Raw genomic sequence first — 18,162 nt, 5'->3', positions numbered from 1 at the left:
GCATAGTTTATGCCTATGGTATCCAGTTCAGTAGTCCCTGCAATTTGTATGCTAATTAGTGTAAGTGAAAAGGCCACTTTTGTTCATTTTAGAGATCTATTGAATAACTTTTTTTGTTTGGGTTTTGGGTTGGGGTTTTTTTTTGGGTGGTTTTTTTTTTTTGGTACATCATTACACTACTCTGGAATATCTAAGGCTGTGATTCAGATGCCAACAAGGCTAGGCTTGGGAAAGATTAGGATGGGAGTGTCCTTCCCTCACAGCTCTCACACTACCTTTGCAGAAAGTATGCTACTACTGTAGAAGGTACATTTTTGTCTCTCTAGGGCTTTAGGGAACCAGATGTCCGACAAACTAGTATGGAGCAAGGCACTGCCATTCCTGTGACACTCAAAGATACTCTCAACATTGGAAAAGGCCTTGAAATTACAAAAAAAGACATTTTCTACCTATTAATGCTGCATCCCCATCCCACCTCCCCATCCCCCCAAACTGGAGACTGCTGTCCTGTCACCTTTCTCCACCTTGGGATGTAGTGAGATGGTTGTAAAGCTGTAAAGACAGATGTCATAAAACCAATTGTGCTAACTTGTTGTAAAGCAACCAAGTGTAAACTTGTCTGTGGCTGCACTTTCAAATTTGATGTAATTGCTCAGCATCCTGAACTTGTTAGTGACTCATAAGGAAAGAAGGTCTGGTTTTGGGGGCCCCTCTCAGGGCTGAGTCTCCTCCAGTGGGGCAGCAAACTGGGGAGGAGATCACAGCTGGAGTTTCAGCTGGCAACTGCTCTGGGAAGGTTAAGAGAGACAATACGGTAGAGGTGTAAGAAAGCCCTCATCACTCAGAGACCAAAATGGAACAACCTCTGGGAGAAAAGGTATCAGAAGAGAGGGTCTGGGACCTGCTGAAAGGCTCATCTGTGTGCGGGATAATAAAACTGCCTTGCAGATTTGGCATACAGATCGATGTCTTGCAGCAGCGAAAGTGGCAGCTGTCTCTAGTTCAGAGCACGCAATTCCCATTCCCGGCTCTGCAAACCTGGACCGGCGCCGTGAACCGGCCTCCCTCCCTCTGGCCCCAGGTCCCCTGCAGCTACTGCACAGCTGTGTTTAGGAGAAATTTGGATGTTGCTTGTTATTGTAACATTGTTGGCTTAAAAACAAGGGGAAGTGTTCCTAGTTGCTAATTGTCATGGGAAGGAATTTCAGTGTGAGTGCCTGTGCTGGCAGGGGAGGAGAGGGCCTGGGGGACGACGCCTGGCTCTGCTGAGAAAGGGGCCCCCATCTTGGTTGCAAACACGGGAGATGCTCTCCAGGCACGGGCGGTGGGAGGTACTTGTGGCCAAAAGTTTGCTGTATGGGATGGCAAGACCTCGACAATTGTTCTGGCGAGGAAGGCAGGGGCCTTGGCCTGTTTGGAGGAGAGCAGCAGTGTGAAAACCTGCACTAATGATGGGGAGAAAGACTGTGAGGTGATAGCAGGAAGGTCAGCAGTGAAAATGTGATCTCAGGAGCAGTTTTGAGCAGAACAGCAAAAATATTGGGTGTTTCGGTTTGGCAGCAGAACTGAAAAGAAGGAAAAAAGGGTTCGGGCAGATGAATAGGGCATTAGATTTTTTTGTTTGTTTGTTTGTCGTTTCTGATGCTTTGTTTTTGTTGGTCATCATTTCTGGAAAAAACTCTGCTGTCTCTCCCCTTCCTCTTCCATTTTTTCAAGGGTTAATCTGAGGGCTATTTCAGGCTAATTTCTCTTCAGACATTTCTCTATATTTTAATAAAAAAAAACAATTTGAAGAGAGAAGTTAAACTTTTTCATTTTGAATATGCTGGAAAGATACTCTGTTGCCCTTCCCCTATTTCCATTCTTTTGGTGTAAACTGCTTCTCAAATTTGATGTGAAATATGTCTCAAGCAAATTTATATCCTGGCAAATTTATTACTTACCAAGAAATGTCACCGGCCTCCAGGTTTGTATCCTCTGGGCAAGTGGGAGTTTTGCTGTGACTCCCGGGAAAGGCAGAACAAATGTGGTTATGTGGAACAAGGACTCCTTTTGCTTCGCCTGGCTCCTGCTGAAAGCTAGAACGAGGTCAGGAGAGTGAAGCAGGGAGAGCTTCTCCAGTGCTGTCTTTTTTTATCCCCTTGCCTGGCTACTCCTTACCTCTAGGTTTTGGCCAAGACCAAATGCATAAGTACTGCAATAGCACGAGACAGAGCACGCTTGTATTTTTTTTCCGAGAAATGATGGAGTTGGAGACCTTATTTTTTTAGCAGAGGTTGCACAGTTAGTTCAGAGAAATATTTGTGTTTACCTAGCCGATTCCAGCTGTGGCCTCAGGTACCTGGCAAGGGGTGGTGGGGAAAAGGTTTTAAAGAGGTTTCTCAGGCAGCATCTTACCCCTCTCTGCAGGAGCCTTCCTCATCCCTTACCTCATCTTCCTCTTCACCTGCGGGATCCCCCTGTTCTTCCTGGAGACGGCGCTGGGGCAGTACACCAGCCAAGGAGGGGTCACTGCCTGGAGGAAGATCTGTCCCATCTTTGAAGGTCTGTCAAATTACAGAAATTGTTGGCAGCACTTTCTAACAATTAGTGACTCAGAGCCTTTTTTGGAAATGTTATTCGGGTTTTTTTGTTTCTCCTTTATTCTCCCTCCCTTCCTCTCTCTCCAAGCCTTGTTATCCCTCCTGGTGACTGCTGTGTGTGTGGTGCTGGCTGGGGGCTGTGCTGGTCCAGCCGAGCCATGGTCTCTGCTTTGAGATGCTCAGAGCCCAGGAGACAGGAGAAACAGGATGGCCAGCAAGCAGGAAGAGGAAGAGGATGGAAGTGTCAAAACACAAACACCTGCATGTAGTCCAGGACAAATACTGAAGAGAGAAGAGGATGAGGAAGGCTGGCTGGCTTATGGCGCTTTCCCTGCCCATCACTGTGCCCAGGGCTGCTGTGGCAGGCTGGCGTCCTGCACGCTGTGGGGGATCACACTGCACGCACTGCGCTGACAGCCCGGGGATGGGATGGGGCTGTGGTCAAGGCACATGTATAAGAGTCAGGATTCCTGGGGCCCTGGGGAAGGTTGTTTAATGGCATTAATATGTTAATGAATCTAACGTCCACAATTCTCCTGTCCAGAGAAGAGCTTATTACCCACATTTTGCAGACAGAGAAACCTGTGCTCAGGCAGATTAAAGGCCTGGTTAGTTTGCTGAAGCACGGCTGCGCAGTGCTATTTGAAATCAACGCGACCTCCTGCATTGGAGACCCCTGTACTCTGGCACGAGGCCTGGAAGTGGACAGCAGTGGCATCTCGAAGGGCCCTGACAGCCAGTTTTAAACAAATGAATTGTGCCTTTCTGACCCGATTACTGTTCTGATGTCTCAGTGAGCAATGGGGACATGCAGGACCCAAGACCAGAGCTCATCTCCTAGGTCTATACTTTTGCCCCAACACCATATTTTATGTATGAGGTATATCAGCAGTGAGAACTTCTTTATTGTCTGAGTCTTTCCAGAAGGAAGAAACTCACTTGCGTGTCTTTTCTTTAAAAGCTAGAGCTGGCATTCCTGCAGGAGAGGCAGGGTAATGCAGTGGCATGGTAGTGATCAGAAAAAGAGTTTTCCCATCAGTAAAAGGTTTTCTCTCTGTTCCACCATAGACCTGTCTAGAGATACCAACAATGTTTCCTGTCTGCATGCACAGTCACAAAATCCTTTCTCTTCCTCTGAGGCTGGTCTTGCCCTGTTCTCCAGTGAGCCATGTGGTTGGTGTTGCACCATTTTTACCATGGCATGGTCTATATCTTTGTTTGGGGTTAAGCCTGATGTGTTGGGAGTTTGTTGGCAGCCCCATCCTCCCCTCCTTTTCTTTCCTTCACAGGAATTGGATATGCCTCACAAGTCATTGAGTGCTATCTGAATATCTACTACATCATCATCTTGTCCTGGGCACTCTTCTACCTGTTCAGCTCCTTCACCACGGTGCTACCGTGGGCCAGCTGCAATAACCCCTGGAACTCAGGTACACCTTCTCTTGGTCGGCTTCTAGCTCCTTCCCAATTCCCAGAAATTATCTGAGTTTTGTAGAAAATATTTTTTATTCACATAAAAAGCTCTCATGAGCTGCAATGTGGCTAGGCACTCCTGCAAAGGCAACTGTCTTCATTCACCATGGGCAAGTGTCAGGAAGGGTGAGAGGTATGGCCCTATGCCTAGCAGAAGGGGACAGTAAAACTGTTTCCACATGGAGATGTTTTGGGGATTGAGGTTTCACAGAGAAATCCGCATTTTCTGGCAAGTGGGAGATGTAGGTGCGTTCGGAGAGTTTTCAAGCCAATCTAGAGTCCTCCTCATGTGGCAGGAGCTTTTCATTAGCTCTGGTACACCTTCAGAGTTACTGGGACAGTTACTGCCACATACTGAACAGTTTCCTTTGTGCACTCAGCTTTTGGTGAAATCAGGCAAAGCCTGCACTGGAGGATTTTGCCAGTACAGGTCTCCTAATGCAGGAACCAGTAACAAAACTCTAAAGGCACTGTTTTTCTGGTCTAATTGCATCCATACAAGCCTCTATACCATTACATTGGCCATGGGTCTTGTCTCCTCATGCCCACAATTCACATAACTGTGCCCAGCAGACAAGACCTGGCTTTGGTTTTATTCAAGGCACTTGGGCTGTGCCCAGGAAGATGGGTTAGATATAAGGTAAACCTCATGGATCTGATGTCCTTGACAGGCTTTTTTACCATGTTGAACAGATTGTTTTGCTTTCAGTGGAAAGCCAGGCTGGAAAGAGCTTTGGCAGTAGCTTGGTTCCCTCCCATTCTCTTGGGTCAGATGATTCGTTTCTGTGATGTGAAAATTTTTCCACCCTATGGGCTGTTCACTCACAGCTTCCTCTGCCCCTTCATCCCAGCAGAGGTAACCAGGCTTTTAAAGAGTGGATCTGATTGCTTCAGCTCCCCCAGCATGGGTTTGTTTGCGAGGAAAGCCACAGATGTTCTTTTAACAAGCAGAAGCTTCCCAGCCAGAGCTGGGTTTCCTCGATTTTCCGGTGGATTGTCTTTTGCTTGCCAAGTGCAAGATAAGGTGCATTTCTTGGATGCGTGGCATCTCCTCTGTTTTTAGTAATTTCACACTATGTGACAGGATTGGGGACGGTAGAGTGGAACATGAAGGCATCTGTGGTGTGTGTGAACATATGCATGGATGTGCAGACAGGGAATGCTGCGTGGTGTGGGAGGAAAATGGGATTTTCTATCCTGGCTACTCATAGTGGCTATCCCTCAATAGTCTATATTTTACAGCCATCTGGTTTCCATTTGGCAGGGAATTGCTCTCTCCTTTCCTGCTCCCCTTCCTGAAGCCCTCTGGCTACTGCTGGATTGGGGTTTGTAGCTGAGGAGAGCCATGGTTTAATGAGATGCTTAATGAGATGCAAGAGTTTAATGAGATGCTCTATAGCACAGGGTGAAGGGTCTGTGTGCTGCCAGAGCGAGGGTGCAGAGGGGAAGGAGCATCCCTCATGGAGGAGCCTTGGAGAATTTCTCTGGCTCATCAGCTTCCTTTTCTTTTGGTAGATCTCTGTGTGGACATTCTGAATAGCTCCAGCCTGGACAACAGGACCTTGCCTGCGAATGCCACCTCCTCAATGATTGAGTTTTGGGAGTACGTGATCACTTTCTCTCTGTTCAGGCTCTTCTCTCATCTAAAGGCTGCAGCTTTAGGAGTATCTGGGCGGAGGGCCGTGCATCTCTGTAGGACCAAGTGAGATGCCGTATGTCAGACCCGAACATGGGGAGCTCAATGTGCCGAGCCGCCAAGGAGATCAGCGCAGAGCCCAGGGACATGCTCGCAGTGTGCCTGCCCAGGAGTGCTCGTGTGCGCACACGCACCGGCATGTTCCCTCTCTGGCACGGAGGTGCCTGGGTGAGTGTGGCCACAGAAAGAGGCACCAAAAGATGAGGACTTCTTGTAAGCAGGGGGTTCTTGTGTTGGGTGTTGCAGGCTACTGTTGGCAGGCAAGCATGAGAGGCCAGGGCAGACTGAACTGTCCTCTACAGTGAAACAGAAAGGGACAAAACTGCCCTTTCCTTTCTTCTGACCACATATTGCTTGGTACCTAAGGGAAGTGGTCCATCAGGCTGCTCAGGCTCATCCCTGGAGAGCAGGGATCTGAGATGCATGCGTGAGATGCCAGAGTGGGGCTCAGGGAGGTTTGGCCATGGGGCTGGAGGCAATAAAACACCTCTGAGGGAGAGGTCCTGCAGCAGACCAGACAGTGTCCCAGAGTCTTCACTGCAGCCTGGAGAGATTGAAATGGCTGCCAGGGCCAAACTACCTCTCCACACTCAACTGAGGAAGGTCTCATAAAGAAGAGGGGTGCCAGGGGCTCAGCTTCAGCAGTATTTTTTTTTCCCATTTATGGCTCCTAAAGTGTTTCTGAGAGGGTTGAATGTCCTTTGTCCCTTGCAGCCACCACAGGGCATGTAAAAATTATATGTGCCCATGGGTGCAGAAAGAGTTTGCACAGTGCTGGACCCCCTCTCCTGCCCTATTCTCTGCACATACTGTTTAGTGAGAGCTGTGACCCCTCTGAAATGATTGTTCAGTTTTTCTGCAGAGGTTGCAAGGGCAAGGAGACCCTGAGGTGACTGCTTTGGAGAAGGGTGTGCAGAGTAATTGTAAGTGTAGGGTTGGGCTTCTGGGGACTTGCATGAGCTGCAGTGCTGAGGTCTTGTGTGGCCCACCTTCATGATGGTGAGTCTTCAAGGAACGAGGCTGAAGGAAGGGCGTGGGAATCATAAAGGCAATTTATGCTTATATGTAGGGTGTCCATAGTATATGGGGAGACCAGAGGAAGAGCGGTGGCCATGGGGTGATGATGGCATTTGTGGCCTGCTTTGGATGGTGCAGTGTTGGCTGGGTAGCTGCCAGGGTCGGGGAGCAATGTGGGACAGGTGGTGATTTTGTGCTGCATGGGTCTGATGGGCACAGCGCCATGGGCTTGGAGAGTGGGAGGACTCAGGCCAGCTGCAGGGCACGGTGGAGCAGCATCAGCAGGAATAACAGAGAGGGGAGCCCTAGGCAGAGCTGGGGCGATTCACATGGATGGGAGCCCTGGGCAGATGCTTTGTGGGTAGTCTGTTAAGTCTTTGGATGGGGTAATATGGGAAAGGTCTGTATGGATGAGTGGGGTCTGGAGTGTTAATGCTTCTCTCCCTGTCCCTGGACACCGGCAGGAAGCGAGTCCTGGGGCTCACGGATGGTATTCACAAACTGGGCACTGTGCGCTGGGAGCTGGCTCTGTGTCTCCTGCTGGCGTGGATCATCTGCTACTTCTGCATCTGGAAAGGGGTCAAGTCCACAGGCAAAGTAGGAATGGAGATTGTCCTCCTGGTCCATAAGCCTCCTTGTAACCATCTTACGTTTCTTCCCCAGTTTCTTTTCCCTCTTCATGAAGTAGAGGCAGGAGACACACAGCACAAAAGTCAAACCTAAAATCTGGTGGGGCTATACAGATTTACACTGATTGTGTCTGACACATAAGAGGAAAAATAAAAGAGTAGGTCAAACAGGGAGGGGAGAACAGGGAGAGACCTGGGAACTATATAGAATTCTATTCTATTCTAACTAAGGGGAGTCTTGGGTCACCTTTTCCCTCTTCCCTTCCCACCCACAGTGGCTGATGGAAACTCCCCAAGTGCCCTTGGGAATCATCTACTCACCGGTGTGTTGTCCCGGTGTGGCTTGCGGATGTTTTTAACAAGATCCTCTGCAGTGGCAAACTTCCTGTCCCTAGCAATAATTGAACACTTGAGCAAAACAGACAAGCTGCTGCCTGTAACCAGCTCAGTGAATAGATAATGGCTCTCCTGCAAAATACTAGGGGTGGGAGAGGTGTCTTTGTGCTCTCCTTTGTACTCTCCCTGGCTCTGTGATTTTTGGCTCAGCTGTTCACTTTCTTCATTTTGCTAGTGAGGCTGGAGCCAATGCTCCCTCCTGATGTCGATCCTGTAGATCAGGTGAACTGGTTATCCTCTGGAGTGAATGAGCGTGTGATGCCTTGGGATAGGTGTTAGGTGCGCTGGCATGGCCTTGACTTGTTCAGGACGTCCTTCCTTCCTGGAGCTGCCATGAGGTGGGTGGGTCGTTAATGATGGTTGGGTCTTGTGGGCATCCAGGGGATGTCCCAATAGCAAAGGGAAGGGAACTAATTTCTGCAACAGACTTCTTCCTCCAAATCACTCTCCCTAGTGTTGACAGATGTTCCCTGTAGTACTGGACACCCGTGTTTCAGTGTTAAATCCCATCTCCCACCTTAAAACCGCACTGGGCACCCATTTTAACAGAGCAAGGCAATAGCTTGCTCTGCTTGCTAGGTTTCTCCCAGTCTTTGCTGATGACTCTGGCTCTCACTGGTGCTGAGCTGCTGCCAGACTCCACATCTACGGGGAGAGGGGATGCTCCACATTTTAAATCTTAAATCGCTAATGCTCCCTGGTTTGAATACCACAGTGCCATCTTACCAAGAGGTATCATTCTGATCTTGGGAGATTGGGTCTGAGAGGTTGTTTGATCCTCATGGAAGTGTAATTAAGTCACCCTAGGTTCCCTTCAGCTCTCAGCCCTCTCCACCAAGTCTCTCCTTTGGCTGGTGCTGCCGTGGTGCGCAGAGCTTGCCTGCACAAGGAGAAAGCTAAAGAAGTTCAGTCGGGCTGGTTGGGCCAACTGGGTTTGGCAAAGTCTGACCAGAAAGTGAGAGGAAACAGTGAGTGCAGGTAGTAGCTGGAATGGTTTTCCTGGGCCCGCAGAAGATTTTTTCCATCACAAGTTTTAGGATACAGGGCTTACTTTTTACCAGCCAGATGTTATGGACACGGTGCAGCAATACAGGGTGGGTTTTTCTGTCCCGAGACATACCACAGGTCAGACAGACCAGTCGTCTTCTCTGCAGGTAGTCATTTTGAGTTTTATAGGGCACTGTCAAAAAAAACGGCTCCTTCCTTCTTTTTCCTCACTGACTACATATTAGGTTAAGCCGTAGGGAGGTCCCAGGAATTCTGAGTAGGTGCATAATTTTGTTTAACAGCTGCAGAATAAACAGGATGTTGTGCTTGACTGAGAGGCTGCTCTAATCGGATAACCCTGCCAGACCCTTGCGCTTATGCTTCTGTGATTTAAGGAGTCCAAACTTAAAGAAACAATAGCGACCTCAGGAAAATAATTTCAAATAACTCCATGAAGACTCATTTTCTTTAAAAGCCTTTTTCTCCTATTCATTTTGCCCACTCTTGTGCTATTTCCATGTTTCCTTTCCTTATGCATTCAGCTGATGTGTATAAATGTTCCCCAGAAGTGATTTCTGAAGGTAGATTTTAGTAGTTGTGCCAAAAGTGCTTGCATTCTCATTCAATTGAGGAACAGCAAAAGTGTCATGTACTGTGACTTATTCAACCAATTATCACTAAGCAGAAAAAAACATCATTTTAGGCCCCCCGCTATGAATCCATACAGTAAACAAGCCTTCACATTACTTGGATGAATTTTAATAATGAATAAATATTAGGAAGTTGCAACTTGCTCATGGATATTTTGCAAATAGAAAAAAAACCCAACATTACATTATGCAATGGATTAGAGGTGATTAATTCTACTGTAATATTTATTTACATCACACACAAGAAGTGAAAACAAGGTTTTACAAAAATAATGGTCTACATTTTCTTTAAAGGCTTTGAGGTTCCCCCATTTTTTACCTGTGAGCTCAGAGCGTTGAAGGGATGAGAGCGCCACATGAGCACCCTCCGGGAATGAGACCCCTCAGCGGTGTCTCAAATTGGGCAGCAAAAGTCGCTATTTAGTTTGGAAAACTCTTGCTGGGAATAGGACCATTTTAATAACTCCTCATTAAAACTTGGTGACAGAAAGAGATCTGGGTTTCTTCTGCAGCCCTAGAAAGATGAAGAGAACAGCTGGAGAGCAGAGCAGGGAAATTACACTGACTGGAAAGAGAAAATAAAGCAGAGCAACCAGTGGCAGAGCCTTGGGTGAGGAACAAAATGTAGATTAACTAAATCACTGGTGAGATGTAACCTTGATTAATTTCTTCCCCACCCTTCTTCTACACTACCAGTAGCAGCTATAGCCAACAGCAGAGTCCAGGGATGTTTGCTGGGGTGGGGGCCTGCAGATGAGATGAGATGAGATGAGATGATGCCTGTACCCCCTCCCCGCTGACCCTCTCTCCTCTTGTTTCCCTGTACCCACAGGTTGTTTACTTCACTGCCACCTTCCCGTACGTGATGCTTATCATTCTGCTGGTGCGAGGTGTCACGCTGCCAGGTGCCGCCGAGGGGATCATCTTCTACCTGAAACCGGACATTTCCAGGCTGGCAGACCCCCAGGTGGGTGGGGGTCAGGCAAGCGCTGGCCACGGGAAGGTTTCCAGCGCCCTGGCCCTTGGAGCTGCTGCTGGCTGAGGATCTAGCTGTCTTCTCTGAAAGGAGACCGGCGAACCATTGAAACCTCCTTAAAAGAGCTGAGAGGGGTCTAGTCCCTCTGCACAGCACAGCGTTTTTGCTCGTGCATCTGCAGCATATGGGCATATTAGGTCATTTCCACTCATGGGCTCAGCAAAACCAGAAGAGTATATGAAATATTCAGCACATAACAGATGGTTTTGCTGGGTCTTAAATGCAAATAATTAAGGAAGAAGGGGGGAAATAATCTACCGCTTTTCATTTTCTTCTGGCCCGGTTAGCACTTTGTTTGGCTCCAACAGGGCCCTCCCAGGGAGTACAGGGCCCCTGTCCTTGCAGAGACCAAATTCACACAGGTAACGCGGGCTGTGCCCCAGTTGGGCAGCAGGTTCCCTTCACCTGTCCCGGGGCTGGTCAGCCCCTGCCACCACTCGTTGAAGCTCATGGAAACTACCCCCTGGCAGGGAGGATGCTGTGTACCCGGGGGGGCCAAGTCCAGATTAGGGCAGAGGATGCAGCCAAACCCAGGACCTGCAATGTAGCCCAAGTGGGCAGGAGGTGGGCAGCACGCTTGGGGGCTGCACAGGGCAGGCAGCAGGACCCCCCCTTGGAGGATTCCCCCAGCGTGTCTGCTCGGGCACCTTTCTGTAGCAGCAGGTTGTTTCCCTTCCCCACGTGGGCTCAGCAACACTGTGCAGGCTGCCTCTGCCATCCCAGGGAGGTGTTAATGCAGACCCTCCCCCCCAAAAGAGCATTTAAATGATGCTGCTGGTAATTATTCCACCGCCGGATCTTTCCACGGAGGCAGCCAAGCAATATGCTTAGCCCACAGTCTCAGCTTACCTCCCGCATCTTCCCAGATGGCCAAAGCCCCAACTGCTCCCAAACCAGCTGCCAAACACACTGTCTTCCCCCAAATGGCTTTCAGATGCAATTATGTGTTGTCAATACAAAATCTGTGGTGCGCTGAATGCAAAGAGCCAGCTGAACGTAAATGGCATTTTAATATCAAAATAAATAACAAGGGGGTGACTGGAGCTGAGTGTGTTTTATTCATGGTCAGAGCTTATTCACTGAAAACCTCCCTATCTTTCACAGCCTAACTAAAGCTGACATGGTCTTTCCAGGCTGCTGCCACCCAGCATAGCAGGAGCGAGAGATCCTGCTGCTGAGTTTAGGTAGAACGTGGGGCTTTGGTGTGAAGCGGGATGTGTGGCCGTGCCTGAAGGGCTCCTGTGTACACGCCTATCTGTGGGAGATCCATGTGAATTTAAGCAGCAACGCTTAAAATGGGATTTTTTGAAGGCCGTGAAATTGCAGCTGCCTGTATGTTCGCAGCTGGGGGCTGCTTAGAGGAAAAAAGAGAGTGAGAGGGGACACGCAGACAAACAGAAAGGTGGGCTGTTTTCCTGCCCGCCTGCTAACTCGCAGCCCAGGGCTTTCCCTGGGAGGGCGTGAGAGCGGTGCTGCCCTTCAGCCCACCACACACCAAGTGAACAAGGGACTCCTCTGCGGGGGAGAGGGCTGGAGCCGCCGTGAGCAAGGCCACTCAGCTTTTCCCATGCAATGCCAGAGCGAAGGGGAACCTGGGTCCACGGTATCGCTCAGCCCAGTAAGTTTGTCCCTTTCACCCTGCACCACGGCCTCAGAGATGTGGGAAACCAGATTTGGGAGCAGGGAGGGGAGTACATTGATCATGCAAAGGACTCACTGGCCCTCTCTTGGTACGACTCACCAGAGGCTCTGTGAACACTGAGCCACGTAGGGATCACAGACACCGGCAGACAGAGCCACGCTATCAGGGATGCCATCTCCACTCAGAAAGCAAAGGTGAGGGATGGAGGAATGGTGTCAGGCATCGATCAGTGCCTGGTGTTGCTTTGAGTGGGGTGTGAAAACACAATCCCTGCAGGAGCCTCTTCCTAGAGGACTTTCCGTCCTATAGCTTAGTTTTCCCAGAGAGGTATCCCAGTTTCTACATTCACTGAGCCCCTCTCTGACTTATGCAGTTTGTTCTGCATGAATGGAGGGGTTGTTGCTAGACAGGGCACAGCCATTTTTTTATTTTGTTGTCAGATATGGAGACCACTGACCTTCTCTGTTCCAGGTCTGGATGGATGCAGGCACTCAGATCCTCTTCTCTTACGCCATTTGCCAGGGGTGCCTGACAGCTCTGGGCAGCTACAACAAATATACCAACAACTGTTACAGGTAAGAGGAGCCTGGACTCCTCGCATCCTTCTGGAAATTTGCTTGGAGACAAACAACACAGAGCTGCATCTGAGGCAGGGTCTGCCCCCAGGGGAGACCTTGGGTCATGCTGCTTTGACTAATGAGCTGTTGAGAGTGTGGAAGCAAAAGAGGACTCAGGGTAGGGATGGAGAGTGGCTGAGGGAACACAGGAGCTCCAGAAAGTGGCTTTAGCAGTGCTCTCCCGTGAGAGTCAGGTTGGAAGTGGGAGAGATTGGAGGAGGGGGAGGAATAAAAATGGAGAGTGTCTCCAGCCACTGTGGAGACCCCACGGGCTATTTTGACAGGGTGGGTGAGCAGGGGTGGCATGGCCAGCTCTGCTGTCACTTGCTAGGCAGGGGAGATGGTACAAAGATGATGGTTGGGCCCCCTGTCTTCAGTGCTTTACTGCCATCAGGATGATGTACTGCCAGTGGCATTTTGATCCTACCAAAGAGATTAATCAAGTCTGTCTGGCCTCCTCCTTGCCCTTGGATTACAGATCTATTTTATCCATGGCCTGACACGGAGTTCAGTGAAGCCATCAGGACCATTTCTGACACCTTCCACAGAGCCACGAGGAGCGGGGGCTTTGTTATTCCTTCATGTATTGCTCCAGCATGGATGGGAAACTGTAATGGTACTCAAGAGACATCAATCATCTCTCCTCTTCTGTTCTCAAATAGATGCCGCTACGGCTGTTGGTCAGGCAATTAACACTTTCCCCTGGCTCTCCCAAAATGTATCTGTCACCAATGGAGCTGTGTGCTGGTGCCTTCCTGTAATGCCTTAGGTGCCTTGGACCGCCAGCTTAGCTCTCAGTGGCCCAAATGTGCTGGGCGGCCACACTGCCCCAGAGCAGCTGACACTGTGGGTCAGCTCTGGCAGCTGCCCAGGCAGGATCCCGGGGTGTGGGGTTTCCAGCCCCATAGCAGCTCAGACTGGTGCCCCATTTTCACGGAAAGCAAGTGCACAAACGTTTCAGGACAAGTGGCATAGCTCACTCCAGCCTCCATATGAGCGCAGTTAATAAAGACAGTGTAGACAGAACCCTTGTCAGGTGGGGATTTTTGTTAACCCATTAGTCCTTGTTTTACTAGACTTGCTGAACCTGTACGTGTTCATGCATTCAGATGCTTCTCTTTCTTGACTATGTTTACTTTTGCAACCTCTTCCCTTTTCTAATTTGCTGGTTTCCTCATTTTCTCTATTGTTTTTCTTATTCTCTTGACTCATGAACTTTTCTGTTGCCATGTCCCTACGTATATCATTGTGGCATCTTATTCACAAGCCGCTGGTGGTGCTCTATGTCTCTCTTTGTGCCACATATAGTCCTATAACTCTTGAACAGTGGGTTACAAGGTAGGTAGGCTGATTTTTGGCTCTGTTCTGAGCTTTTTACTTCTGAGGGAGTTCAAAAGCAGCACTGCTGTTCCTTGGTCCATGCTGTCTAACTGGGGAAGCTGAGTACAGACACGAACCCAAGTGGATCCATTCTGCAGCAGGAAACACTGATTTCTCTTTGTTCTCCTCCCTGCAGGGACTGCATCATGCTCTGCTTCTTGAACAGTGCCACCAGCTTTGTTGCTGGCTTTGCCATTTTCTCGGTGCTGGGCTTCATGGCTCAAGAGCAGGGTGTGCCCATTGCAGAAGTGGCTGAATCAGGTAGGTTTTTCTAGGAGACTTCAGAGCCAAGGCAAAACAGAAAGCCTGAAGGGGAGGGGATTTTTCTGAAGTGAAGCCCAGGATGTTATCTACATCCTCTATTGCTATGGGTGTCTGCAGCGAGGTCTGCAGGACCAGTGCTCCCCGACATAGCTTTCAGCCCAGCGTGGGCAGGGAGCTGTGGTGAGATGAGCTTTGAAGCAGTGTGTGGGCTCACTCTGTGCTGTAGGGTGGTGGTGGCAGGCACCATGTGTCACCATGTTGTGGTCTGTGGTCTGTTGGCAGGTCCTGGCCTGGCTTTCATAGCATATCCAACGGCAGTAACAATGATGCCTGTGTCTCAGCTCTGGTCCTGCCTCTTCTTCCTCATGCTGATCTTCTTGGGACTGGACAGCCAGGTACAGAAAATGCCCCCTGCTCATCTAGCACCGAAGTGCCTGTCCCCACCCTGAGCACTCCCTAAGGCCATGGGAAAGGATAAGGTGGTTATGTACCTCATAAGGTGGTTATGTACCAAGTTTGCTGGTACCTCAAATACATTCTCCACGTTGTCTGCAGCACTTTCACACTGTGGGAGCTCAGAGCCAGGGCCGACGGGAGGCCAGTGGTTATGTGTGCTGGCACCTCTGTTTGTTATCCTTCTCCCTGTGTGTACGTGAGGGTGTCACAGCTGCACCCCCTCCCACCTCTGTGCCAGCACCAAAACCTTGCACACTGCAGACTGAAGCCTGGCATAGAGCAGGGCAGTCTGGGAAGGGGAATGGGGCTGTTTTCTCCAGCTGCATCTCACCAGAGAAATCCCTGTGTGCTCTGCTCATTGGTGTGTTGGATTTGAGGCAATTCCTTGTACGCGTCACAGTTCATCCCCCCAACATGGGGCTTTACTTTAAACCTCTTTGGTTGGCAGCTCCAGAGGTGGCCTTGCTGATCTAAACGAGCTGTGTTTGGGTCCCTAGAAGTTGCAGCTGAACCTTGGTGGAAGCAAGACAGACAAAGAGAGAAAACAAAAAAATAAGGATTTTGGTGGCTGGAGGGAAAAAGGATAGTGAAAGGGAATGTGTGTTTGGGGAAGGGGAGACGCTGTTTTTTCTAACCTGTCATCTTCTGCAGTTTGTCTGTGTGGAAAGCATGGTGACGGCTCTTATTGACATGTTCCCGGGAGCGTTTCGGAGGAAGGGACGTCGGGAGTTGCTGATCCTGGCCATTGCAGTCATATGCTACCTGCTGGGCTTATTGCTGATCACTGAGGTAAGAAAAGAGTAGCTAGGGTACAGCTGAGCACCAGAAACCCTGCTAGACTGCTCTGGAGGAGTGGGGAGAGACAGCAAGTTCATACTTGATGCTGTTAATTATCCTGCATTTCTAATGCATTCGCTGGTGTCTCTCACAGCTGGTGCTGCTTTTACCCTGCGTGATGCTACTGTACTTGCTGCATAACTGAGCCTTACAGAGAGACGGTCCCGCAGCCCAGAGAGGCTGCCTGACATACAACTTTGTGCAAATACCAGGCCTGGGGGCTAAAAGAAGCTGAGCTACACAAGCAGAAGCTCTTCTAAGGGCAGCGATCATTTGCTGGCTGCTTTCCACAAGAAGCAGAGCAGTGGGAGGGAAGGTGGGGGATAATGGCTGCACCATAACCCTGCCTGAGCCCGTGGGGAGCCTGTGATCCCCGGGACCAGAAGCAGCAGAGCTGTGCCGGTGCAATGCTATGCGCATGGTGTTTGCCCTGCTCTGCAGCTCATAGCAAAGCACCTCTCCCTGCACAGCGGTGTGCTGTGCTGCGCTGTGCGTGCATACCACATGCTTGGGCGGGGGTCTTAGCACCCCTCTGTGTTGCCTCCATGTGCTGTGTAGTGACAGCTAACTCCTGCTAAACCTCTTAGGCACTGTTGAATGATCCTCCAACAGGATCCTGGCTAGGGATTTGCTGAAGTCAGCTCCCACTGCGATCGAGAGACCTTTGAGTGAAATTTCATTAAGGGTTCCCATGGTTTTTGCATGGCCCTTACGTGGAGGCATCTACTCCCATCATTGCAGGATGTCACCTCATGCATGGTGGGGTGAAGGGGTAACTGCTCTGCTACTCCAGCAGTGTCTAGAGCCCTTCAGCACTATTCGAAAGCATCTGCTTGACTTGTATTGGAGGGGCTTTCTCTTTGAGAAAGCACATGAAAGTATGAGAGAGGAGTCATTCACCATGACCTGTAGAGGTAGCTGATGGCAACTATGCAGGGCTCAGCTCAAAGGCAGAGGCAGCAGGGAAGCCACATGCCTCTGCCATTGCAGGGCTAGGACCTTGAGCAATATGTAAAGATAGATACAGCTAAAATGAGGTATCTGAATGTCCTGATCTTCAGGATCCAAATTTCTTGGGTGCAGAGTTCTGCACTGCTACATGGCATTTTGAAATGATGCTGGAAACAAGCAAACAAACTGGCTCCTGCTCCTATGAACACAGAAACCAGCCTAGCCCAGCAGTATCATAAAATGGGCATGAAATGTTCTCCTGCCACCAGGCCTGACTGTCTTTTGGGGACAGAGTGGGGGCAACCTCAAGAGAAGGCTCTTCTCCTTCTCCCACCTGCCCTAGGTGTAGTGTTTCTGCTGCTATTCTTCTGCTCGCCTCAGTCATTTTTCCCTCACATGGAATAGTCCTGCCATGACTCTTTCTTCTCTACCTCTCCAACAGGGTGGGATGTACATCTTCCAGCTCTTTGACTACTATGCTGCCAGTGGCACATGCCTGCTCTTCCTGGCCATTTTTGAAGTCATATGTGTAGGATGGGTATATGGTAAGTGGAGGACAAAACCCTGTGTTGCTCTTTCTGAAGGCAAGGATGGGTGGTTGAGAAGTGGGAGTGGATAGAAAAGATACTTAGGTGGCAAAGAAATGCTGTAATTACCTTCTTTCTTGTCTGGTTTCCACTGTGTTTCCTCACCATGTGTCTTAATTGCTCCACGTTTAGAGTAGGAATGTTTTTTTCCCTGTCTGAAGGTTCCTCATGTCGAACTACCTTGCTGCTCTTCCCATCTGCCTTTTGAATTAGAAAATCAGCTGTAGAGTAGTGACTGCTGTTCTTTGGTCTCTGTTACCATCTGCCTACATTGTGCCTTTAGTTTAGTCCTGTCAGTTAATTTAACAGAAAATGCTGGGATGCAGACTTGCTGTGCGTTACTTCTGTGACCACACACACTTCCTGTTTGCATGGGCTGTGATGGCACTCCTAAAAAGAAATGGGAGGGACTGCGTTGGTTTCCAGTGAAGTCTGTAACTAAACTACTCAGCAGTAGGATTAAACTGAGTTCCATGAACCATTAGAAGGAAACCAACCGCTTGTTAGCCTGTGCAGTAAGAAGAGTATCCTGTGATATCCTACGGGAGATCTCTTCCCTGCTGAACGGTGCCTGAGCGCACAGGCCGTAGCTCATCTCCCTGAAGCTCGTGTTGAGGCTGGTGGTTTTCAGGCAGAGGGTCCAGTTGTGTGTGAAGCAGAGCAGCTGCTCTCTCTCCTTAGCTTCATGGAGCTTCAGGAACTCAGTACCTGTAAGGCTCATGCAAAGCTATAGTACATGCTGGCTTAGACCAGACCCTCAACATCCCACAATCACGCACCTGCTGGCTCCTAGCTACACCAAGCAGTGTGGCCATCCTCACCTAAGGAAAAGATTGCAGGCATGATCATCACGTAGTATCTCTTTCAATGGTCAGAACTGGATGCTCAGGGAAGAGTATAATAGCAGAAAAGTTAGCAATATTACTTTCTGTGAATATTCTTCCAGCTTCTAACAACTTATT

General features: G+C 49.4%; 1 protein-coding gene across 2 annotated transcripts in view; it reads left to right on the top strand.

Annotated features, from left to right (window-relative positions):
• Positions 1-18,162, top strand: part of SLC6A12 (solute carrier family 6 member 12) — a 51,083-nt gene that overhangs the window by 10,200 nt on the left and 22,721 nt on the right. For both annotated transcript variants that reach the window (XM_054846188.1, XM_054846177.1), the window contains exons 3-12: positions 2,410-2,544; positions 3,872-4,012; positions 5,571-5,658; positions 7,233-7,365; positions 10,263-10,397; positions 12,580-12,683; positions 14,242-14,366; positions 14,652-14,764; positions 15,477-15,614; positions 17,056-17,158. In XM_054846188.1, the coding sequence (XP_054702163.1) occupies positions 2,410-2,544; positions 3,872-4,012; positions 5,571-5,658; positions 7,233-7,365; positions 10,263-10,397; positions 12,580-12,683; positions 14,242-14,366; positions 14,652-14,764; positions 15,477-15,614; positions 17,056-17,158 (1,215 nt within the window). The remainder of the gene's footprint in view (positions 1-2,409; positions 2,545-3,871; positions 4,013-5,570; positions 5,659-7,232; positions 7,366-10,262; positions 10,398-12,579; positions 12,684-14,241; positions 14,367-14,651; positions 14,765-15,476; positions 15,615-17,055; positions 17,159-18,162) is intronic.

The sequence above is a fragment of the Grus americana genome, chromosome 1 (assembly GCF_028858705.1).
Source record: "Grus americana isolate bGruAme1 chromosome 1, bGruAme1.mat, whole genome shotgun sequence".
In the NCBI taxonomy this organism is placed as follows: Eukaryota; Metazoa; Chordata; class Aves; order Gruiformes; family Gruidae; genus Grus; species Grus americana.
This window is presented reverse-complemented; position numbering and strand designations above follow the sequence as displayed.